The sequence below is a fragment of the Leptonychotes weddellii genome, chromosome 3 (assembly GCF_054177405.1).
Source record: "Leptonychotes weddellii isolate Sample4059 chromosome 3, ASM5417740v2, whole genome shotgun sequence".
Lineage (NCBI taxonomy): Eukaryota > Metazoa > Chordata > Mammalia > Carnivora > Phocidae > Leptonychotes > Leptonychotes weddellii.
In genome coordinates, this window is record NC_138371.1 from 127,570,515 (window position 1) to 127,597,376 (window position 26,862).

Consider the following 26,862-nt stretch of genomic DNA (forward strand, 5'->3'; position numbering starts at 1 on the left):
GCTCTCTCTCATTCTCTCTCTCTCAAATAAATAAATAAAATCTTTAAAAAAAATAAAAAATAAAAATAAGAAGGAGAGCTCCTGGAGGGCTCCTTAACCAGTCATTAAGCATCTGCCATGATGCGTATCCCAGGGTCCTGGGATCGAGGCTCCGCAGGAGGCCTGCTTCTCCTTCTCCCACTCCCCCTGCTTGTGTTCCCTCTCTCGCTGTGTCTCTCCCTGCCAAATAAATAAATAAAATCTTAAAAAAAAATACGAAGGAAACAGATTACCTATCAGACCCAACTAAAAAACTGCAGGACTTACTGTTTCCAGTGGAAAAAAATGGAATTAATCTCACCAATTATGAGATCAAAACAGCATACTCACATCATTTTCATTTGATGATCTGCATCATACTTACTGAAAGAAATGAGTTTTCCACCTTTTTTGGGGGGTGAGGCGTGACTTCCAAGATGCAACACAAGACCAAACAAATCAGCCCAAAGCAAGGTGATCGCTGTCACTGTTGGACGGCATCGCCCACTGCTGAGACGAGTACCCACAGCTGTTGCCTACCCCCCTCCAGTACGGTGAGCACCGTGCCACCCTCTGAGCGGCCTGAGTTCACCCTCGGAGTTCCTGCTCTGACTGCCCGCATGCAGCCTCAGGCCCGGTGCTCATGCAGTCCGGCCGGACGGGACCATCCCTTGCCATCAGCTCTGTGTCATGCCGTGCGTACTTCTCATTGCTTTCTTACATGTGCAAGAAAGTTTTAAAATATTTATCTATATAATATAAATGTATCTAATTCCAGTTATACCAGTGCGTGGCTGACTGAACGAGGCGTTCTGTCAGAGAACGTGAGCAGGGTTGTACTAAAATTATACTTCGCACGTCAATCAAAATTTGGTGGCTTTCTGGGTTTAATAGGTGGTAAAACAGGGCTGAAAACAGTAAACCATTAAATGTGGCTACAGCATAATGAAAAACAGCAAGAGGGCATTACAAAAAGGATACTTAAAAAGTAACCAGACTGGAAGGAATATACTTCGAAAAAGATGAATGTTGCAATGAGTACGTATGCTACCCTGCTCTGTTAGACCATAAGTTCTTTGCCCCTAAATCTCGTGGATTAAAACAAATATATGAAAAGAATTAGAAAGGACTCTCACCATCGTTCTACACCAAAGGCATTTCCAATCTTGTAGACGCAGGACACTCCCACATGTTTTGTCACATACGGCGCATTTGGCGCTGACGGGCAGGTTACCCTCGAGCCACTGGTGTGGCATAGCTAGCTAAGCAGCAAGAACAAAGAGCAGGCGGATTAGAGAGTGGGGGACACCATCCTTACCCAGGGGAGGATCTACCATCATGTCTCACTCAATGGAATCAAGAGATGTACCTATCACTCAGGGCATCCATTCAGTTAGTCCACATTTACTGACCATCTATTATGCCCCGAGCACCGTAGGGATACAACAAGTAAGACTAAATCCCTGACCTTCAGGATGTGAAGTCTAATTGAGGAGCAATGAAGGTAAAGGCATCATCATAAAGCGATGACAAAGTGCTATCAGAGGTGCGTATGCAAGCTGCAATGGAGACAAGGTTTTGAAGGTGGGGGGACACTGTTGAAAGGAGGCCCCAACGTCTAAGGAGCGAACATCCAAATAGACACCCGAGCTAAGCCTTAAAGAGTATCTTACCTGTCAGGTAAGGGTCTCCAACACCAGCCCAGCACAGCAACCATTGTTAAGCCCTATTCACATTTCCCTCAAAATTTAAGAGCTAAAGGAAACTATGAAGGCTCTAACTAGAAAGAGAAACTCATAATTAACCAAAGCCTTCCATTTAATCCTACTAGTAAATACTCCCACTTAACTCTGTCGTTTTCCACAGGGCAAACAATAAAAGGGAGGTGGTACTGGGAATAAACCAAAGACAGAACTGTGCTTACTCCATCTTCATCCTCTATGATGTCCTTCCCGATGGAGGCCAGAGTCGTCCATTTGCAATTATTTGTTGCTCTCACTGCACATCTTTTGTGAGCCTTGAATTTACACACTAAAAAAAAAAAAAAAAAAGTCAACCATTTCTAAATGAATATATACTTTTGGAACAATGATTAGAGGAAATCACAGCATGAAATTTCAAGGGGGGGGTAGAAGAAAAACAGTAACTTAAAAAGCTTAAATTACTCTTCAACAATAATAAAGGTATTCTGAAAATACCTTTTCAGAAGATATTCATGTATTTATGTTACATGTGGCTATGTATTTATGAAACACTTTTATCAATCTATAGATTGCTACCTAGATTCCACTTGCTCACAAATAAAACAGAAAGGAAATAAATACAAAAGAACTAGTTCTTCAGGAGAAAGGAGAAAACACACACACACAAACACAGAACTAAATAAAATTCAGTAATACAGAGCTGCTGGGAACATCCTATTTCTTAATCTGGGTGTTGATTACATAAATGTTAAATTTGTGAAAAATCCCACGAGTTGTACTCCTCTGATATTTGTATTTTTCTGTACATATAATATATTTAAAATAAAAAGTTTGAAAATATCAGTAAGATAAAGAACAGGATAATTTGGAAATGTTTTAAAATGCAACTATGTCAAGAAAATATCCAGTTGTGGGAAATAGGTTGAAAAAGGTCACATATGGCACTGTTTTTTAAAAGTATTACTGTTGGGATCACTACATTATAATGTAGAAGAAAATAATAATGAAGAAGTACATTACATCCATCATTAATATTGCCCAGCCACATTATCAAAAAGGAGCCTCTAAAAGAGACATAAGAGACACTGAAACTTATAAGACATTAAGGAAAAAAAATTGAAGACACAAATAAATGGCGAAAACATCTCATGCTCATGAATTGGAAGAATTAATATTGTGAAAATGTCCAGAGTATCCAAAGCAATATACAGATTCAGTGCAATCCCTGTCAAAATTCCAATGGCACTTTTCAAAGAACTAAAACAAATAATTCTAAAATTTTTATGGAACCACAAAAGACTCTGAATAGCCAAGGCAGTCTTGAGAAAGAAGAACAAAGTGGAAGGTATCATACTCCGTGATTTGAAACTATATTACAAAGCTATAGTAATCAAAACAGTATGGTACTGGCATAAAAACCAGACACATAGATCAGTGGAACAGAAGAGAGAGAATGGACACATAGATCAATGGAACACATATCTTTATGTGCAAAAAGATAAAGCTGGACCACTACCTTACACCATACATAAGAGTTAACTTAAAATGGATTAAAGACTTGAACCTAAGACCTGAAACCATAAAACTCTTAGAAGAAAACTCCCTGACAGCTAGCTCCTTGACATTAGTCTTGGCAATGATTTTTTTGGGTCTGACACCAAAAGCAAAGGCAACTAAACAAAAATAAACAAACAGGACTACATTGAATTAAAAATTATGACACAGCAAAGGACGCCATCAACAAACTGAATGGGAGAGAATATTTGCAAATCATATATCTGATAAGGGGTTAACATTCAAATTTTACAAAGAACTCATATAAGTCAATGGCAAAAACCAAGCAATCCACTTTAAAAATGGGCAGTGGACCTGAATAGACATTTTTCTAAATAAGACATACAGATGGCCAACAGACACATGACAAGATACTCAATATCACTAATCATCAGGGAAATGCAAATCAAAACCACAATGAGATAGCTCCTCATACCTGTTAGGATGGCTATTAGCTAAAAGACAAGAAATTACAAGTGTTGGCAAGGATTTGAAGAAAAGGGAACCCGTGTGCTCTGTTGGTGAGAATGCAAATTGGTGCAGCCACTCTGGAAAACAGTATCGAGTATCCTCAAGAAATTAAAAATAGAACTATCACATGATCCAGCAATTCCACTTCTGGGTATTAATCCAAAGAAAATGAAACCACTAATTTGAAAAGATATTTGTAGGGCACCTGGGTGGCTCAGTTGGTTAAGCGACTGCCTTCGGCTCAGGTCATGATCCTGGAGTCCCAGGATCGAGTCCCACATCGGGCTCCCTGCTCGGCAGGGAGTCTGCTTCTCCCTCTGACCCTCCTCCCTCTCCTGCTCTCTGTCTCTCATTCTCTCTCTCTCAAATAAATAAATAAAATCTTTAAAAAAAAAAAAAAGAAAAGATATTTGTACCCTCATGCTCATTATAGCATTATCCATAATATCCAAGATATAGAAACAACCTAAGTGTCCCTCAATGGTAAACGGATAAAGAAAATGTGGTATCCATATGTATATCTACACAATGGACTATTATTCAGCCATATAAATGAATCACTTGAGATGACATGAATGGACCTAGAGGATATTTTGCTAAATTGAAATAAGTCAGAGAAAGACAGATACCTTATGATCTAACTTATATGTGGCCTGAAAAAAAAAAACAAACCCACAAAAAACCCAGCTCATAGAAACAGAGAACACATTGATGGTTGCCAGAGGCAGGGGGAGGGAGGTGGGCCAAATGGGTGAAGGGAGTCCAGAGGTCCAAACTTCTGGTTATAAAATAAGTAAGTCATGGGGATGTAATGCACAGCATAGTGAGTATAGTTAATCACACTGTACTGAATATTTGAAAGTTGTTATGAGAGTAAATATTAAAAGTTCTCATCAAAGGAAAAATATCTGTAACTAAGGATTGGTGACAGACGTTCACTAGATCTATTTGGGTAATCATTTTACAATATATACAAATATCAAATCAAAAACACAAGAGAGAGGGAGAAATAAGAGGAAACAACCAGGAAAGAAGCAGCTCATATATGAAAAACAAGTAAACCACAGATTATTTGAGAAATGAACTCTTACTTATAAATCAGAACTTGACTACTGCTAAACTTCTTTATCCTTTTAAGGATACAAATTATCCAAGCATTGGTGGATAAAGATGTTATACCAGTTTCTGACTTTTCAGATAAATACTTAAAAGTAGAGATCACTTCAGTGGAAATTTAAGAAGGTAACTGCTCCTAAATCCTACATGTAAGGTGTCTCCTTTTCACATGATTTTTGCATTTCTTTTTTTTTTTAAAGATTTTTTTTTATTTATTTATTTGAGACAGAATGAGAGAGAGAGAGAGCACATGAGAGGGGTGAGGGTCAGAGGGAGAAGCAGACTCCCCGCCGAGCAGGGAGCCCGATGTGGGACTCGATCCGGGGACTCCAGGATCATGACCTGAGCCGAAGGCAGTCGCTTAACCGACTGAGCCACCCAGGCGCCCCGATTTTTGCATTTCTAACTGTAAACCGTTAACAGGTTTGAAATGATGTGTTGCATGCCATTGTTTTAAAAAGTCCTAATTTGGGGCGCCTGGGTTGCTCAGTCGTTAAGCGTCTGCCTTCGGCTCAGGTCATGGTCCCAGGGTCCTGGGATCGAGCCCCACATCGGGCTCCCTGCTCTGCGGGAAGCCTGCTTCTCCCTTTCCCACTCCCCCTGCTTGTGTTCCCTCTCTCACTATGTCTCTATCTGTTAAATAAATAAATAAAATCTTTAAAAAGTCCTAATTTAACATAGCATGCAAATGAAAGGGTCGGGTAAAATCACTGAGTGTCTATAGCCAAATACTCAAAATGCTTCAGGATGTCACGGAGAGCCGATATGCAAAAGGTCACTTAAGCTGAGCTAGTTTTTCCTTGAAAAATATTAGTCTAGACATTGGAAAATTTTCATTTAACTGGTCTTTTGTGTACACTGACAAATTCTTTCGGAAATCCTACTATTTTTGTTATAAATGACTTTGGGACTCGAGCACATACTTCATAGAGAATAAACCGGTTTTTCAATGGACTCTCATTACTGATAGACAAATGTATAAAGAGCGAGCACCACAGGAAGTAAGCTTAGTCTGAAAAACAATTTTAGCATGACCTGCTCCCTTTTGCTCCCATGCAAGTGACTATTTTAAAATTGAGGTTAATTAGTAACTCTAGGTTTTTCATCTCTTATTTCTCAAAAGTGTGGTCCTAGTTTTAGTTTTATCTGCAACGTAATTCCCAGGCTGCTTTTTAAGTACAAGGAAGTATTTGAATTAACAGTCAATAACTGTTTTTTAAGAGGCAAAGGAGTAAGTAAAAGAGAGCAACAGGGAATGATTTCATGGCTTTTTGAAATTTTGCCATTAAAAATCAAACAGCTCATTAAAAATAAAAATCATACTTGTAATAATAAAGTGCTTCATGAAATGAGTCTTGAAAATTACGAAGTTGCTTAATGTAGCATACAATAATAATAAAATAAACCAAACTGTGATTATAGTCACTAAGGAATGGAAATGATTAATAGGCACCTTAATTTTGTTAGGTGACAATTAGATTTCTCCAAATAAGTTATTCTGAAATAAAGCACTTTTCCCTGACCTATAAAGCCATTATTTTAAAACCCAGAACTTAAAAAAATATACTGACATGTAACAAAGTTATTTTTAATTGCAATTTTCAGTCCACCACATTGAATCTTTGTTAAGTATTCAACAGTGGCTAAGAGAAAAATTCATAGGTACCTATGTTAACATATTTGATGCTGTTGATTAAAAAAGAAAAAATCACCATTTAATTTTTTTTGTTCAGTTACTGTTTAAATAACTGTGAAGAACAATTATGCTCTGAAATCATAATTAACATTCTTAGGGAATTATTTATGAAAAGTATTTTCCATCTCCTATTTTTCATTCATATATTTTACATATGCAAGGCTTTAAAATAACAATTTTAGTAGTTATTCAACACAAGCCCGAAGCCAAATCAGTACAGGCTTGTTGAAGGGCAGAAAGATTAAGTAAATTTAGTGATGGCTTCACACATTGGAAACTGAATTCCATTCCAATACAAAGTTATTCCTTGTCACTGTTGGAACGAATTTTTCTTGTATTTGCATCTCTGTTATATCTTCTAAAGCCTGTTGTATCCTATGTCCTTTGCTTTTATCAAGCAAGCAGCTTATTCAGATTTGGGGGTAGTTTCTAAAGTTTAAGTATAACTTGGATTACAAGAAAATGATCCTGAATAACCACATTCTCACAAAATAAAAAGGTAGCTTCTTGACACATTCATAAAACCCTTGGGATTTTTAAAATCTTCTGCTACAGTCCTAACAATACCAATGGGCAAGACACCACAGATTTAAAATTTTTATCAGCAGAGAAAATGAATACTAACATATATTCTTCTAAAACTCTAATTTAAAAATACAATAACTGAGACATTAAAAAGTCAGGAAGACTTCATTATTAACAGAATAATAACAGAGTTATTTAAAGACTTTAAGTTTCTTATTCTCATCGGCTAATGCAATTTTCATTTTTCTTCTAAAAGGTTAGGAAAAATACTTAATCGTCCCAGTTTAAACTCAAGACACAAACAACTAAATATATTTAATAATGCATAACTCTCAAATCAAAAGAGTACCACAGAGTATCTCAGATCTGATATCTTTTTAAGCACTTTTGGAAGGAGAGGCCAGGAGGCAGCTAAAAAGACCTTCAAAATAACATCTCAGAGTATTACACACTTGGTAAGAGTAACTCAGAGCTTCAGGAACCCCTGTAGATTACTAAAGTCATAAAGAGCAATTACACCTTGTTTGCAACCACTCTTAAAATCTATAAAAAAAAAATGTGTAATGCCTCTTCCAAATGTTCGTTTTCATGAATTTTAATGCCTCAGGCGATGATGTAATCTGCAATTATTTACTTGATGGATTTCTTACAGAGCACAATTACAAACTTCCACAATTTCTTTGACTAGAAAAGTAGTTTCCTTGTATATATTCTCCCATTTAATTTTCATAGTGTCTGTGAGATATAAATGACTATTATCCCCGTTTTGCAGATGAGGAAACAAAAGTCAAAAAGAGTGGAGCTCTTTCTCCTGGTCACCGTTTGTAACGCTGGGAGTGGGACCAGAACCTGGAGGGTGAAACTGAGGAGCTCTGTTCTTCACCTCTGTGCTCTATCATGCTAAATCGCTGAAATTACGACATATCTCAGATTTGATACCTTAAAATCAATGAAAACTGGGACTCTATTACTAGTTTATTATTGAAGTATAATAAAGTTATATTCAAAATTAAGATTCTTTTGTATTTAAGAGAAAAAGGCTAGTATTAGTATTAGCTCTAGTTCAGAAAGTAGAACACAGTAGTGTGGTCACTGAGGTATGGAATTAAATAAATCTGAAGACGTTATGAGTTTTCCTTTGGTAATTACTAGTATATTTGCTTCTACTGGTCACTGCTTTTTTATTAAAAAAAAAAAACCCACAAATCCTATAACGAAAACAACAGCCTTGGGCTTATTTTTAGAAAACTTTAAAGAATTAAAAAGGATGGTATCCATTTAAATTAAACATAAAGTGAAGTAAAAGAAAACATTTAAAATAAGGAAATAGAAATAACAAACGGAAATTCTGTCAGAGTCTGTACAGTCCTCACCGAAACTTTTAATCAGTCAGAACAGAAAAAGAAGACTAGAAAACCAGAAAGACAGATAAAGTCTAAAGATGTTTTTTAAGCAGTAGATGCTAGTTCCTCAGGAGTGAAATGCTACGTCTTGATTTATACTTCCTTCTCGATGATTTGTATCATCCTTCCCTCGGCAAAAATATTTCCCAAGTTAGTCCCATGTGTGCAGAGCTCCACTCGAAGCTACGGTAAAACGGAAACGCTACGTTCCCGCTGAGGTGCTCCCACCTCCTGCTTCCACCCGTGCTGACGTTTCCCTGTTCGGATGGCAACGTGCTCCCTGTGTGGTCGGTGCTGAGGGAGAATGCGGGCCACGGGTACTTACCTTCGCAGGACAGGCCATGGGAGGTGACTCCAGAAAGGCTCTCTCTGCACACGTTACAGAAAGTGGGTCGTGCATGGGAGCAGGCGTACCAGTTATGCATCCCTGAGAAATGTTCCACGTTAAATTGGGCCACCTAGAAACGAGACGTTAGCACAGATTTGCCAAGCAAGAGAACAAGACAACAGATAGTGAACCTCTGGGATGCATTTAGTCAGGATTAAAATTTCAAATCTGTAATTTTTAAAACGAAAACACGTTAAGTAAAAAAAAAAAAAGTCAATATCAGATGGAAGCAAGTTGCTTAATGAATCTACACATACTTTTCTTTGCAGAATAGAGCCTTAGCTCTTCGGTTGACATTCCTTCTCTGAGAACAGGAGGCGCCGGAAGAAGATGCTACTTTACCTCGTAAGGTTCTCTGGTCTGTACAGACTTCAGTGAGCTCATCCAATCCTCCATCTCCTTCCTGTTCTCAGCGCACAGCATCAGTCTTCTGAATGGAGTGATTATCTGAAAGGGGTAATTCAATCTAATGACTGTTAATAACCAACAAGACAGATTACTGCCAAACCCAGCAATCAATCGTAAAAGGAAATTCCATTTCTAATCTCGGAGTCCTTATTTCCTTGATGAAGATAGTAAGAGTCTCTGTAATGTAAATGAGTTTAGTTCTCTGAGTACGATACAAGGGGGTCTAGTAAAGAAAAATTCTAAGGAGGCATTTCTTGTCTTTAATCTCATTGCTCCTTACTTAGGCTTTTTTTAGCCCAGTACCAAAGGCTATGAACCCAAATAAACAATGTACTCCTATTTCATGGAATGTATCTTGAAAATTGATTTTAAATATACTTCAGAATAGGGGCGCCTGCGTGGCTCAGTTGTTAAGCGTCTGCCTTCGGCTCAGGTCATGATCCTGGCGTCCTGGGATCGAGCCCCGCATCGGGCTCCCTGCTCCGCGGGAAGCCTGCTTCTTCTCCCTCTCCCACTCCCCCTGCTTGTGTTCCCTCTCTCGCTGTGTCTCTCTGTCAAATAAATAAATAAATAAATAAAATCTAAAAAAAAATATATATATATTTCAGAATAATTCATAGTAAGCTTAGAATTCATACACAGTTTTCAACATGGAAATTTAAAAAATTGAAAACCAAAGGAATGCAATATTGAATGACTCATAATTCGTTCATGATAATATCACAAATATTCTGTTATTAAATAATGTTGGATTTACATATCCTTTCCATTGTCTATTTTAATATGATTTTTTTTTAAAGATTTTATTTATTTATTTGAGAGAGAGAGAATGAGAGAGAACACATGAGAGGGGATAGGGTCGGAGGGCAAAGCAGACTCCCCGCCGAGCAGGGAGCCCGATGCGGGACTCGATCCCGGGACTCCAGGATCATGACCTGAGCCGAAGGCAGTCGCTTAACCAACTGAGCCACCCAGGCGCCCTATTTTAATATGATTTAAATATGAAGGATATTTTCCTCATTGTATAGAACTACTACTTTTTAGTGCGAGCCGGGCAAAAGAATTAACATAAAAGTCCTTCAGTTGGCTTTAAGGGGAGAAAATAATTGTAACTTTTATCTTTTCATCATGTCACTAAAGAATGCAAATTAATTGTATTAAGAGACTTAGGGCAAGTGAAATGAAGACTGCTGTTACAGCACCAAAAGTACTTCAAAGTGAGATTCTGAAATGACTTGAAAGAAGCCCCTATTTATGTGTGAATGCAGCATTCTCATTGTAATCTTGAAGTTGCTAACTCCTAAGTATTCACTGCAAAGAAGGGACCTTTTATTTACTTGTGTAAGAAGAGCAAACTTTACACACATACCTCGAAACTACCTCTAAATAATAAGTCATATACTTACTTACATAGCCAATAAGAAATTTTCTCAAGTTAGAAGCCATTTGATCAAGAGGTAATCTACATATTGCATTATGGAGCAGATTTCCGAAGTCATGAAAAAGCAATAATCATCTAAAAACAAAAGAAACTCTTCCCCTACTGAGTACACCTGCAAGCCTCAATCACTGCTGTCCATCTTAGGAAATAAGCCCATTATTCAAAACTACAGAGATCAGCGCAGTCTTAGCTACTCACCGCTCATTGCCTCCTTTTGTCTTTAGTTTAGACAGCACAATCCTTCCTTAAGCCAAGGGGCCTTTCAGGCATCTGACAGGCACTCACACTTAAATACAGCCAGCCAGAAGTCACATGGAGGAGGAGCACCAACCGCTCAGCTTTGGGCATTTGTTAATTGCATATGAAATTGAACAGAACCTCACTTCTGCATTTTTTTCTGTTTTCCACCACCCCCTTTGGAAAAAGCTTATTAGCAGTTGGTCACTTCTCTTCCTGAATAAATAGTTAATGAAAGAGCACTGCCTCCCTCGTTACTTAGGAGCCAAATGGATGCTTTATTGCTTCAAAATGTTTTTCTAGGACAGCTCATCAAATGCAGCAGAAAAGATACCATTAAATCATAATACTCCCCTGGCTCTGATGACCGGCCTGGCACTCCAGAAACCTCCCAGTTTCACTGGACTGACTGAATAAATCTGATATTTATTTGAATAAGTATCACTGCTAGCATTTCTTTTATTTATTTATTTATTTGCTATACTATATGATGGTAATGACAATGAGCTGCTCCTTAGAAGATATTGGAAAAATATCAACAAACAGATGAGGAAAAAAACTGCCCCCCCCCCCCTTAACTGCACTGCATCTCATCTCACCCACAGCAGGAATATAAGATGGCAAAAGTGAAGTGCAGCAGACCCCTGTACAATACTGAAAGAGTCTGGCATGCCATCTCCCATTGGGTACCACGCTTAAACTATTCCAACAGAGAGTTTCTTCCTTTAACTCAGATTTTTGATTCTGCAATGAAGGAAACTCTGAAAACTTCTGTGGTAATTTTAAATGTTCAACAACTTTTTCCATTAGGAAATTCTTATTTCTAATCTAAAGTTCTTTACAACAAACTGATCATATTTGCCCTATTGCAGTCCTTGTTTTTTTTTAAACTATATGCAATTTACTTTACTTTCTTATTTTTTAAGACCAGCTTTATTGAAATATAATTCACAATACCATTCAATTCATCTGCTTAAATGGTACAATTCGATGGTTCTTAGTGTATTTACAGCACTATAGAACCATCACCATCAACTATTTTAGAACGTTTTCACAACCCCAAAAAGGAACTCCCCATTTTCCTCCAAAGTTGGCCCCCACCCCCAGCCCTAGGCAACAAGGTCTTAAGTGACTCATATGAGAGTAGAGATACTTACTTCTATATTTCAAACAGTAACCTGGGAACCTCTACATCCAAGAGCGTAGGTCCTCAACTACGAGTGTGCACCTGAATCAAGCCAAGAGTTTTTCCAAAATATAGCCAACCATGCTCCAAACCAGACTTGGTGTATCGAAATCTTATTTTGGAGGGAGGCATGGATAATTTCAGATGTAATCCGTAGTTTGGCAAAGCTTACAGGTGATTCTGATGCACATCTCTGTTAATCAGCCATGAAGGGTAGGATAAGCATCCAACTTTGCCATTAATCAAGCCAGGACCTGGTCTTAGGAATGTTAAGAAAGTGCTCTTAATCTTTACGGCTCCTTATCTCCCTTTTCAGCAGTTTTCTTTTTTTTTTTTAAAGATTTTATTTATTTATTTAATTGACAGAGAGAGAGAGAGACAGTGTGAGGGGGAACACAAGTAAGGGGAGTGGGAGAGGGAGAAGCAGATTCCGGCTGAGCAGGGAGCCCGATGCGGGGCTCGATCCCAGGACCTCGGGATCATGACCTGAGCCGAAGGCAGTCGCTTAACCAACTGAGCCACCCAGGAGCCCCTTTCAGCACTTTTCTGCTCCCAAATTTCCAGTGTTCTCATCTGTCCCTAACAGTATTCCTTTATATGGGATCCATCGGAAAGAGCCTACCACCTACAGCACGCTTGTGATATAACAGAGGTCCCAAAATGATGATCTCTGATGTTTTTGTTTGGCCATTCTGTTTGAACCCTGCAGTGTTGTGTTGTAAAACCACAACAATGACAAGAAGTTAAGATCCATCCTTTTGGACACGTACTTTGCTCTTCAGGGTACAAGCAGCTTACACCTATTTTCTTCAGCTGGCCACTTCATACACTTATGTTACCAAGTGGCCGCTGGAGGCATTTGAGTTTGCAAGTCCTGCATAGACTGACTCCTTTCCTTTCTGGGGTCAATACTTCCTTATTTTCTCATCCAGTTGCCACAAGTCCCACCTATTTTCTAAGATGACAACTGCTGACCTAAAAGTAATTTTTTCTGAGGTGTTATAGATGATAAAGGTTCAGTGCATATTTTCTCCTAGTGGTGCTTGAATTTTAATGGAAGACTAAGAAGAGTACCATGTCACAACAAATGCATTTTTGGCACCAACACCAAAGAAAGAGCCAGATAGTATAATTCAAATCAACCAAATAACAGAATTTTAGATTAAAAAGAGACCCTGTCATACTGACGTAATACCATAAACATTCATTATATCGCTGTAAACACTGTGGAATCTGCATTAAGTGCTCATGAAGAGAGTAGTTCCATAAAATCTGGGAGCACAAACTTAACAATATCTCAAAAGATGTAAAATAACATAGAAAGATGTAATGGACTAACGATAAGACTGAGGTTGACAAGTAATTCATATACACTCAAGAGCCTCATTATTAATCTACTGCTGGAATTTATAAAGAAATCCTGCTAGGCAGGCAGTGCACCATGTCAACAGGATCCTAAATCATATTGCTTGGAAGTTGAACTAAGGTCTTCCTATTCCCTTTCAGAAAAATCTACAAATCTTTTCAGATGTCTATTTTGAGCCATGTTTAGATTTATACACAAACACACACATACACCCTTCACTGAGAGTTAAAGAGGATCTTTGAAAGTCATTCCATCCTTCTGGTTTTGGCTGACTGATCATCTTTCCAATGGATGAGTCATTCTAGCTGAATAACAACTTACTGATCTTTGTGGGCATTCCTGTAATGTAGACTAGGGAGTATCAAACATGTACATAGGCTCTCAGAATAAAGAGGGAGGCATTAGTCATGACACAGGGAAGTCTACCCCATGCTGCTTATTTTCCTATCTAAGGAGAAGTTATTTATCATTGGTATATATAATATTAATTTCAAAAACTCAAACTATAAATCAAGGAACTACCTAAACTTTGGTATAAATAATTGATGGAGAATTCTGTAGCATATGAAACATTACTCATTTGTGACAAGATTCCACAAAAAAGTGTAAGTATTGACAAAATAGATTCTGATGGAAGTTTTTTGGTAAATATGTAAAACTATTATTCGGAGAAATGTACTAATTATAGAAAGGAAAAAGACCTCTGGACAAGAGCAGAACATCTTTGCCAAGAAAATGTCTGTCTGCTTATCTACAGGAATACCTGACTACAAACTTATGGCAAAAAGGCAATATCTCATTGATTCTTCAATCATCTCTGTAAACTAAGCACAGAATTAATTTTGTTACAATACATTGAAGGGAAAAAACAAATGTAAAAGCTAAATGAGTTGTCTACAGTAAGTTAATATACTTCTCATATGAGGAGTTAATAAAACAGCACTGTTATAGCAAGTAAAATAAAATAAAAATAAAATAAAAAATTATTCCTTCACTGTAAAATACTGAATTGAGTAACTACAGGCAATTCAATAAATCTCACTCTTTCACAGGCTTTGTTTGAGAAGAACAATGAAAAAGAAGTAGAGTTAAAAACTGGCAATGATATTTTTAGGGATGCCTATTGAAGAATGAGGGGTCAAGTAGGATGATGTGAAAGATTTGCTTTAAAATACTGCAGATAAACTAGGGAAGAGACAGACTAGATGAAGCAAGTGTTGGCAACATCAAGATAGTAGTCGGAGCTGGGCAATGGGGATGTGGGGTTTCACAGTTACCCTGAGTTTGTGTATATTTGAAATTTTTCACAATTTAAAAAAACAAACAAACTGTACCCAAGCATTGGAGAACAAGCAAAACCCTTCAAGGAACTAAGGATGTAGGTGAAGGACCTGGGTGTCTTAGTCTTCTCTTATGTATATAGACCCTATTTAACCCTTGGCCCAAACTCAGCTTACAGACCACACCTACCAGGACCCAAGTTTCTGACCTTTAACTGCCCTCTCCCGTAACAAATTCACATTAGAAGGGTAATGTGGTCCCTTTGCTCAAATGACCTAAAATGTACACAGAAGTTAATGAAGCAAGTCTTCTGATCACTGGGTGAGATCGGGTGGGATGGTCTGAGCAAAAGAGAGCTATGCAAATCTTACTTCCACAATTCTTTTTTTTTTTTTAAAGATTTTATTTATTTATTTGACAGAGAGACACAGCGAGAGAGGGAACACAAGCAGAGGGAGTGGGAGAGGGAGAAGCAGGCTCCCCGCTGAGCAGGGAGCCCGATGTGGGGCTCGATCCCAGGACCCTGGGATCATGACCCGAGCCGAAGGCAGCCGCTTAACCGACTGAGCCACCCAGGCGCCCACTTCCACAATTCTTGAGCTTCAATGACTCTGCTTAAGATTAGGTTGGCAGGCCACAAAACCTACTTCTTGACTAAGGAATAATGGCCTCATAACAAAGTCATTTTCCATGCTAATTTGATTTCCCTCTATAGCCTAATGTTGGTTTTTTACTGCCTTAGAGTATTAAGTATAAATAAAACATAAATTCTTTTTTTTTTTTTTTTTTAAGGTTTTATTTATTTATTTGACAGAGAGAGAGAGATAGTGAGAGCAGGAATACAAGCAGGGGGAGTGGGAGAGGGAGAAGCAGGCCTCCCGCCGAGCAGGGAGCCCAATGTGGGACTCGATCCCAGGACCCTGGGATCATGACCTGAGCTGAAGGCAGACGCTTAACGACTGAGCCACCCAGGCGCCCCTAAAACATAAATTCTGATATGTTTCCATGAAAAAAAGAACCACAGATTTCAATGCGGTCAAGTACCAATGTTCTCACTACATACACAGTGTTTCCATAGGATCTCACATTCTAAAAAGTAAACTTTTCCTTTATTTCAATGTAAAAATCCAAAATCCTCTAAAATCAAAATTTTACTGAAAAGCACTTAATAAAATATTAACACAATAAAATAGAGGCGTGTAAGCTGGCAGAATCCAGTTTTCAAATAAGCAACTGAATTCAACACTGTATAATTCATAGAGTCTTAGAATCTATACAAAAAGTGTTAAATAAAGCAATCTATTTAATATCTTCTGGGACTATCTTGTCTTTAAGACTTTGTTTCAGAGTAATGGGCCTAATTGTGACTTCTCAGAGTCTCTGGTTCACTGGAGAACCAAAGGTAGAAGGATGTAGTGAAACCATAGAAGGTAAAGACAGCCCCTCTGCAGGCTGTGCTCCCCAGTCCTGCTCTCCCTGGAGAAAGGACCTGGCAAAGGCCTCAGGGAGTCTACCAAGAAAGGCTTTCCGTGTTGCTTACTACAGTATTCTATTCTATCACTTGTATAGATAAATTACATGTATAATAATAAGCCACTGTTTCTTTGAAGACTAATTAGGTTTGGATTCAAGTCAGTACGGGAAGTTTCTAAGAATTTAAACAAACTGTAGTTATTAATGTTTGGTCAATCCCTATCCTATTAGTTTCCTATTGCTGCGGTAACAAATTATTCTCTTACAGTTGTGGCAGTCAGAAGTTTAGGGTCAAGGTGTCCAAAGGGCTATTTTCCTTTTGGAGGCTACAGGGGAGAATCTACTTGCTTGCTTTTTTCCCCTTCTAGACGCTGCCTGCATTCCTTGGGGCTCATGGTCCCTTCCTGGCATCAATCCAACCTCTTGCTTCCATGGTCAAATCTTCCCTGATTCCTCCTGCCTCCCTCTTATAAGGGCCCCTGTGATTATACTGGGCCCACTCCATAACCCTGGATAATCTCATCTCAAGATCCTCAACACAATCAAAACTACAAGGTCCCTTTTGCCATGTAAAGTGACATTCACAGCTTACAGACTTTAGGATGTAAATATCTTTATGGTCCATTATTCAGCCTACCACCCCCTATCATAGATATAATACATAATTATAACTTTTGACATTGTAATAGTGAACTGGTAAATCAATGACACTGTCCTCTATTTTCTTATTATATTCATAATTTCAATGAATGTCCATGAATACAAACAACGTTTCTTCCAAATAATTAACAGTTACGTTCTCAAAAAATAGGACATTTAGGGGGCTCTAAGGTTGATAATTAAGCAGAATGATTACTCCTGCGGCATCTCACACTTTCAAAGTGCTTTGCTGTCAGTAAGATGACATATATTATCTCATTTAATCTTCCATATAACTGGCCCACTTGATAAGTAAAAAGAAATTTAACTTGTTTAGAACTGCAAACTCGGTAAGTAGGAGAATCAGAACAGACAGTCAGGTCTTCTGGTTTCAAAGCACACTCCTTTTCCCTGTTCCAAAAGACAAGTAGGGCCTGTTTCTCAGCTGCCTTTATGTGGGCCACAGAACCCTGCCAAAAAATGAAATCTATTGTGCTATCATTTGATATGTGTAGCTCTAAGAAATCAACTGCCAGCAAAACAATTTTGTCAAGATAAAAACAAAAGCATTAAGATATAGAAGGTTTCAGATTAGCAATAACAAAGTAATATTTCCTGTAAAAAATTTTAAAATAATTAAGCTATAACTTCTATTCACTATATACGTAATAATAGCTGTAACTATGCCCTATTACTAAAAACATACTTAGTTCGCCAAAATTGGTATTTTTTTTAAAGATTTTATTTACCTATTTGAGAGGGAGAGAGAGAGAGAAAGAGAGCAAGAGCACAAAAACAGGGGAGGGAGAAGCAGGCTCCCTGCTGAGCAAGGAGCTCGACGCGGGTCTCGATCCCAGGACCCTGGGATCACGACCTGAGCTTAAGGCAGATGCTTAACCGACTGAGCCACCCAGGTGCCTCCAAAATTAGTGTTTAAAAAAAAGCCTAAAAATTACTGATCAGCACTTTAAGAGCGGACCAAAATCCATGAATATTTAGACTGCCAATATAAAGCAAGCATATTTTACAACTACCGAAGGTACATAAAAGAATTCGAAACTGAAAGGCAGGCTACACAACCAGCTGCATTATTCTATGCAGTTCACTTAGTGTGAGCAGGTTTGCAAGCTTTTCTTCAAGTTCAGCGCCCAAGTGTTTGAAAAACAGTTTGCTAACTTTCCCTGATAACCTTTGACTTTCCACCACAACATGCTATTCTTACCTCGACAGCACTTTTATCCACTTATATATTAGCATTTGATCCTTTTCTGAGTCCACCCACTTCCTGTCTGCTTCACAACTGTATTGTAAAGGGCAAGCACAATCCTAGCACAGAGCATGTTAATCTTAAGTGATGGGCAAAGATGATGGGGTAGATGAGCTACAACACCATGAGAAACATGCTGAAGGATACCTATTGTGATAGTTTAAAGCTTACACTCTTTATTGGACTCCAACACCAAATTTTCATCCATTCACTAAAAAACATAGAGTGCCTTATTTTATGCCAAGCAACGTGGCAGCTCAGGGACAGAGAGATGCTCCTTGTACTCACGGAGCTTGCAGTTCAATGAGGAGCACAGAGAAGTAAACCTAATTCCAATCTTCCAAACCACTCCACTTAGCTTCCAAGATCCTTCAAGATCTGGACCCTTATCTTCTTGTCAGCACCCAGGGTGCACCTAGAATACAATGAAAGGCAGCTAACCAAGGCCAAAGACTCAGAGAAAGCTTTCTGGGAAGTGATATTCAACCAAATAAGGGGGGGGGCAAGTGAGACTTGGAGCATATTTCTGTGGGGAGGGAGCCAGGGGGAAGGCACAAAAGGAAGGGATGCTGCAAACCAAGGGGCACACAGAAACATAAGGAAGAAAGGTCAAGATAAGGGCTGGGTATTGTGAGTAGTATAAGGTGGCCCCACGGGTGGAAGAACAAGGCAAAGCCAGAGAGGTAATCACAGAAAACCTTCTACCGTGCTAAGGGGTATGGATTTGAAGCTTAAAGTGACAGAGCACGCACCCTAATGGGCTTTCAGCCAGGAAGAGCCAGGAATGGTTCTAGAGAGATGGCTGGCAGCCTTACAGAGAGTCAGCTTGGTGGTCGGGTCACAGGGGAGAAGACGCTTTTTTTTTTTTTTTAGATTTATTTATTTATTTAAGGGAGAGAGAGCAAGGAGAGGGAGAGGGAGAGGCAGAAGGTGAGGGACAGAATCCCCTAGCAGACTCCCCGCTGAGCCCGTTGAGGGGCTCGATCCCAGGCCCAGAGATCATGGCCTGGACTGAAATCAAGAGTCCGACTGACGCCCTGGAGAAGACTCATTAACCTTTGGAAAAGACCTGACAGGACGTGAGGTCAGGGTGGCAGCAGGCTGCTGTGTATGGGAGCATGCCATGAAGATCTGAGCAGATAGGAGACAGGAAAAAGAGTGAATAGCTTTCTTGGAGGAGACAGAATTAATGGTACCTGGTGACTATCCGGTTGCAAGGCGTGACAATGAGGGAGCAGTTTAGATGACTCTAGCTTTCACATCTGCAATGGAAATAGCTTACAAGTCCAAAATAGTAAGAATTACCACTTACGGAGTAACTGTAACAGGCCAGGACCTGTGTGTGCTAAATATAAAATACATTATTTATATAAGATAAATAAGATTTATCTAAGCTAGAAGATCTTACGGCATCTACACAACCCCAAAGGTAGTGATCCATTTTACATTTGAGGAACTTAAGGCTCAGAAAGGTTTGTCACTTGCCCGAGGTCACAAAGCACACGTAGGATTTGAAACTAAATTCTGTCTGCCTTCCTAGCCATCTACTAGAGAATGAAGGAATAGCAAAGATTTTACTGACATTACCCTAGAAGAATAGGCAGAAAAGGCTTCACATGCTGCTCCCTTTTTCTCCTCTTAAAAATAATCAGGGCAGGGGCACTTGGGTGGCTCAGTCGGTTAGGCGTCTGCCTTCAGCTCAGGTCATGGTCCCAGGGTCCTGGGATCGAGCCCTGCATCGGGCCTGCTTCTCCCTCTCCTCCCCACTCATGCTCTCTTCTCGCTATCTCTGTCTGTCCCTCTCTCTCAAATAAATGAATGAAATCTTTAAAAAAAAATAATTAGGGCCACTGTACAGTTGTATTTCAATCCTATATATACTCGTATATTCTTTAAAGATGAGCAAGAAAAGGTGCTGGTAAATTAATAACAACAACAACAATAATAATAAATATGCTAACATAGACAGGTCTCTGCAAACCAGGCACCTTTAGAAAACAAAATATTGACAGGATATATAATCATATACATAATCATATATAGTATGATATACATACTCATATACATAATCATATATAGTATCTTATTTGTACATTGTACATTGGAAACTGAGAGGGGTTTTTTTAGTATTAATTGTAATGACAAGGATCACAGTGATTTTAGAAATTATTTATGTAGGCTGTCACATACACTTCTACTATAAATTAGCGGTATTAGTTAATGGACACAGTAAAAGTTTTACCACTCATTTAATATTTTCAGAATGTACCAGAGATTGGAACAAAGCATTAGCCTCATTCCCTTGGCACAGGCTCTATTGGTTTATAACCGTAAATTGCTTTGTACAGAACACATATGTAATGGGAAAGTTCAAAACACAATAATTATCTTGTTTGTACCAGTCACCACAAAACTAAAACATTTCTAAAACCTAAATTTTCCATTACACCATGATCATACTTAAGGAATAGAGAAGACGTCTGAATATGCTAGAAACTTAAAAAAGAGGCATGAAAATGATACCAAAGGAGTCCTTCAAGCCATTTTAATAGTTTTTAAAGCATCTCTCAATTGCCTACTAGACATCACCAGGATATCTTATCATCATTTCAAATTCATAGGGTCTAATTCACAATGTCTTCTTTTCCCTACCAATAAACCTACTTGTATTCTCATTTTCTACCCTTAATTAAAGGCATCATTTATATAGCAATCCTCCCAAATTCAACAACTCTACGTTAGCTTCCTCCTCTCTCTTCTCCCTTCCTGTTGGCCACAGCTCTCCAGTCTTTCCCATAAGATCTCTCATGCATTGCTTCCTTCCCTCCCATTACAGATGGTCTGATATGTACCTTTATCATGGTTCCCTTGGACATGTAGCAGTGTCCAACTTGGGCTTCCTGCTAAGTCCATCACTCTTGTCAAGTGCATCTAATAGGAAGTTGCCAGAAAAGTCTCCCATGTAGAATTTAGAATTTTCTTTGAATAAGTAATAAGCATTTGTGACACAAACAAACAAACAAAAAATTCAAAATGTATTTAGAATGAAAAGTGCATCTCCCTCCCAAGTCTGCCCCCAGCTACCAAGTCTCCCTCCTGAAGGCAAATATCTATCAGCTTCTATGTATCTCTCCAGAGGTAGTCTCTGCATATACAACAAATATGTGATCTTTCAAGGTTTAAATGCATGGCTGTGGGCCCATACACACAACTCCCCCCCGCCCCGTCCAGCACAGAGTAACACACACAGAGTAGCATTTTATACATGCACATTGTTCCACATCTGGTTTATCACACTGAATACAACTTGGAGTTCAGTGTGTATTATTATATACAGAGCTGATTCCTTCTTTTTCATGGTTGCATAACATTGTACTATGTGAAATAGTTCATAATTCATTTCAACCAGTCTCTAACTTACCCATCTGGGTTATTTGCAATCTCGTGCTATTATAATGGGTAAGTAGCCTTGTATGTATGCCTTGGCACACATAAACAGTACTTTTCACTTCCTCTGTGAATTCTGGATAGTGTGGGCAGTGAAGGCTTGATGAACCCAAGGACTTAAAAAAAAAAAAACCTCTCTTTACAACCTATCCTGTAAAGTGTCTATCTTGGTCATACTGTATTTAACCTCAGGTTAAAATCTGTCAGAAGTTTTTCTGCAGCACTTTGGAGTATAGTTCTGTCAGTCCTTGCTGGTAGGCCTGCTTTTATCCATCCTGAAAAGGCATGTACAACCTAAAACATTTTCACATGAACAACACTTCGCTTGTACAAAACAGCAACTCTAAATTCCTACAAAGATCTCCAAAGGGAGAAGGATTAGCCAATCTGTCCTGATAGCTTTTCTTACATTTTGAGCCTAGCAAATAGAGCCCCCTAAGATTTTAGTCTAGCCACAAAAGGACCAATGGTTTCTTGCTTCCTAGAACTTTGGTCTAAGGAAGCTCATAATAACATTAAGAAGTATTTCTCTGGGTTGTACTCTTGGAAAAGATGCTATATCATTAAATGAAAAGATAAACATGATATACCTATGGAAACAATGTATTTCATTGCTAAAAGCCTGATGTCCAAGTTAGAGAAAAAAAGAATGCAAATTTCAAACTCCACTTATAAATTATCAGCTTTCATAGAATAAAGCCATCTAAACTGCATATACGTCAATTTTAAGAGGCAAAACAACCACTCAAATTGCATTAATGTGGTATGATTTTAGAGCGCCATAAAATAGTTTACCCAACATAGACATAAAAAATCCGGGGTTTGCCACAATCAGGCATCAAATACTTAGGAGACCACTGCAATCATTAATCAGAGCAAGAATTGTGTTTGTAAGACTTATTGTTGATAAAAAATGATCTGAGTCACAACGTAAAGAGTTCAACTAGAATACAAATATTTATGGGTATATTATAATCCAACATCACTGGGAGAAATTAGGAAACTCTGCTCTCTAGCTAAATCTTGAAATGACACATTTCTCCCAAAGGAAAACTAGAGTTTACAAGTATCATTCATTCATTCAACAAGACACATTCTTTCATGCAGTTGACAAATACTTATTGTCTTTCCCCTCTGCACCAGGTCTTGTGTTAGCCCTGGGGATCCAGTGGTGAGGAAGACAGTCTTTGTGTCTGCAAGGAAATTTCGGTCTCCACCACCTCCCCTCCCTCCCTCCCACATACACATGCCATGCAAAGATCTCTCCAACAGCATTCTTAAAGGATGGTCACTTAGCTCTTGCTGTGTGGTATAATGAAACAGTGTGTGTAAAGTGCCTGGCAATCTCTAAATCCACTCCTCCTTGCCTACTCTCAACAAACTCCAAGAGCTGGGAACCCCGAATTCCCCACCAGCTGTGCATAGCTATTAGCCATCCAACCTTGAGAAATTCATTTCAGCATTCTGAGCCCAAGTCTGCTCTGAGAACTCTGTTCTTGAAGGTCCCTTCCAGTTCACAGGGAATGAGAGGACTAGAGATTTCTAATAATGGACAGAGCCATTACATCACAAGAGGCCTGTTCTATCAGATGACTCAAGTTAGAAAGTTCTCTTTTAAGTAGAGCTAAAATTGTCCCTCTGTGAATTCAACTGTGAATCTTTGTCCTGCACGCTGCGGTAACACAAAACCTGTCGACCGCCTCTTATGCATGATAATCCCTCAAATATTAAAAAAATGTCACATTTCCCCAAATCTTTAAGAATAAAAAGTGGCCTCTTGCGTCAATCCCATGATTTCCCAGACCTTTGTATAACATATTGGTTACCCTCCTCTGCGAGCTCTTTATCAACATTTTTAGTTAAAATACAGTGCCCAAAATAAAATGTAGTATTCTAAATTGGCAGGAGGACCAGCAAGTGCTAGCTACATACCTGGTAATGCAATACAAGACTCTGTGATTGACTTGGAGGAGAAAAGACAACTGAAACACAACAAACAATTAGAGGAACACTATCTGGACCATACTCTTTAAAGCTCCACAATAAAGAGGTAGGATAGCTGAGGTGTCAAGAGTACAGATTGAGGTCAGATGACCCAGATGGGTTCAGATTCTAGTTATTACATGTGTTAGGTGTTAACTTCTCTGTTTCGGATCTCTCATCTATAAAATGGGGAGCAGGACAGTACCTACCTTATAGGACTGATATAAAGAATTGAATGAATTATCGGCATTTAGAAGAGACACATAATGATTATAATAAATATTATCATCAGAATAGGCAACTTATTTATCTAAAGGATTATTTAGATGATTTTCTAAACACCTGTTTTGTGATGTGTATTCACAAATGAGGTGAAAATAACGTTTCATCCTTTCCTTTGTAACTAAGATTGAGATACTAATGGATAAAAGTAAACTGACACTTGGGTTCAAAGGATGTGGTATCTCTCTTAAGAGAGAAGATGAACTGAATTATAATAACAGAGAGGAAACTAAGGGAAAAACAAAATAAACAGAAAGTACACATTAAAGAAAGGAGTTCTTAAGAACATTTTCCCCCTCCCATTATAACACAGCCTGCTCATTTCAACTATACCATGAATGTATAATTTTTGGCATTTTATGTGCTGGATGTTCTCTTTATTGGCTTGTTTTTATGCACACTTTTTGAAACTTCATTGGAGGAATCAACTTGAATGCTAATCAACTTTCGGTCATGTGTGCTGTGGCCAGTGACCCTGAACTAAAATGATTCTGTTCCAGTGCTTGGTCAGCTCTAAAAATAAGTGCTACCACATGGTATCTGTGTTTCACACGACCGAGTAAGCCAGAGTGGGTGTGCAGTCACCGTGAGATTCCAAGCACACTCGTAGATCACTCACTAAAAATGGTAAGGGTAGTTAAATAAACCAAATAAATTACCTCTGTATTTCTTTCTAGTTAAAAAATATGCTTTCTTTACAAACTTCCATAAAAAGTTTTAACAATGTCAATACAATACTTTCTTTAAAAATGATGACTCATGCAATCAGAGAAAGACATGTATCATATGACCTCACTGATATGAGGAATTCTTAATCTCAGAAACAAACTGAGGGTTGCTGGAGTGGTGGGGGGTGGGAGGGATGGGGTGGCTGGGTGATAGACATTGGGGAGAGTATGTGCTATGGTGAGCACTGTGAAGTGTGCAAGACTGTTGAATCACAGATCTGTACCTCTGAAGCAAATAATACATTGTGTTAAAAAAAAAAAAAAGAAGACAGCAGGAGGGGAAGAATGAAGGGGGGGAAATCGGAGGGGGAGACGAGCCATGAGAGACGATGGACTCTGAGAAACAAACTGAGGGTTCTAGAGGGGAGGGGGCTGGGGGGATGGGTTAGCCTGGTGATGGGTATTAAAGAGGGCACGTACTGCACGGAGCACTGGGTGTTAAACGCAAACAGTGAATCATGGAACACTACATCAAAAACTAATGATGTAATGTATGGTGATTAACATAAAATAATAAAAATAAATAAATAAAAATGATGACTCATGTACTTAAGATTTAGCCTACTCGTCATTAAAATTTAAAGAAAACAGTCATTTGAACAGCACATTTTGAAAGTCTAATGTATACCATGTGATTGTGATGACTCTCGATTCATTAAAAAGCTCTTCGTTAGCATATACAAATAGTTAACAAGGTACGATCGACATTTCATTCATTACAGAAGGGTTGCTTTTCCCAATAACATCTATTAACATGAGATAAAAGTGGAAATAAATCTTCACCACACCTCTGAAAGAGAGGCAGGGTGGAACATTTTCTCAAGATGAAGTTCATCCATACTCTCCTTCAAAATCCCCCTACTTGTTAGGAATTGACAACAGATTATCATTTGTGAAGGGAGCAGGTGGGACACTAACTTCAGGATAATAACAGTCACTGGCCCTTAGCAAACCCAATGTGCTCATCATGGTGCGAGGGATTGTAGTGCCTCATCCCATTCCATTTAATCCTCACAACCCCATGGGACAGCTTCCACTGCTATCCTCAGTTACAGGTGAGGACACGGATTCACAGGGGTTAACTAATTTGTCCAAAGGCACGTGGCTAGAGAGGGCCAAGTCAGGACACAAATCCATGCTGTTTGACTTCATGGTCTAAGGTCTGCAATTGAGTAAGTCACAAAAAGCTGGGATATACACATCACGATGAGTGAGAAAGAGAAAAAGAGAGCAGCGAATGTGAGAAGAGAGAGAGGACAGGCAAAGACTAACCAGATGGAAAGACCACTGTGTGAAAAGGAAGAGCCCTGGATAAAGCATCAGGAGGGCTGGGACCCTCCCAGGGATGCACCAGTGTGACGGAGGGGAAACTAATATGTACCCAAGGTGACTTAGACAACCAAAACAACAAGACAATTATTAACTCCAGGGATGGGAGCACAGGACTGTGCAAGGAAGGAAAAGTAACCATCGAGTAGGTAGGATTTGTCCACAAATCCTTTGACGCTACTCTCACGGTGTCTCTATCCCCTCCCCCGAAGCTCAGCCAACCTTAGTGACTCATTCAGAACCGACAGAATGCGGCAGAAACTATGCTGAGTAATGTCCCATGTGAAGTCAGTTTCGGCCGAGCTCTCTCGAACCTGTTTTACTAGAGAGTTTGGCATTGGGTTTTCAGGCAAAGCACAGCTTTTCCATTTTCCATTTGCTAATCACAGATTTTCCACTTACTATTGTCCCCTGTCAATATATCATCCTTAGGGACTTCAAGGCATGACTGTAGCGAAGCTGAATTTGGCCATTCCTGTATCTTCCAGCCATAATACCACTAAACTTCACCATTAACCTTTGACACGAACTAGCCAAAACAACAGTATCAATAGCAGTCAATGCAGTCCAGAAAGGTAGGATATTTAAATATTTAAAGATAGGAAAGATTGTCAATTACTGGTTGAAAACCTCTCCCTTATTCTATTTTATGCCCTAGAAAGTTCTACCAAATTCATTTGCTGTAAAACTCTAAGCAATCTGCCTAATATTTTAGTCTCCACATTTCTAGTCCAACAAACTTCAGAAATAACATTTGGTTGAGTGGATAAATCTCTTGAAAATACTTCACCAAGACGTCTTCTCATGTGTAAAATAAACTTTCATCTTATTAATTAAATCAGCAAATATTTACAGATAAGGTACTCTGAGGTAAAATGATATGACAGAGTCTCTGTCCTCAAGGAGATTATAATAAATATA

General features: G+C 38.7%; 1 protein-coding gene across 1 annotated transcript in view; it reads right to left on the reverse strand.

Annotated features, from left to right (window-relative positions):
• Nucleotides 1–26,862, reverse strand: part of DGKH (diacylglycerol kinase eta) — a 168,197-nt gene that overhangs the window by 57,222 nt on the left and 84,113 nt on the right. Inside the window, exons 5-8 of the mRNA XM_081815508.1 lie at nucleotides 9,217–9,321; nucleotides 8,812–8,944; nucleotides 1,943–2,049; nucleotides 1,104–1,280 (exon numbers count right to left, since the gene is read on the reverse strand). Of these exons, the coding sequence (XP_081671634.1) occupies nucleotides 1,104–1,280; nucleotides 1,943–2,049; nucleotides 8,812–8,944; nucleotides 9,217–9,321 (522 nt within the window). The remainder of the gene's footprint in view (nucleotides 1–1,103; nucleotides 1,281–1,942; nucleotides 2,050–8,811; nucleotides 8,945–9,216; nucleotides 9,322–26,862) is intronic.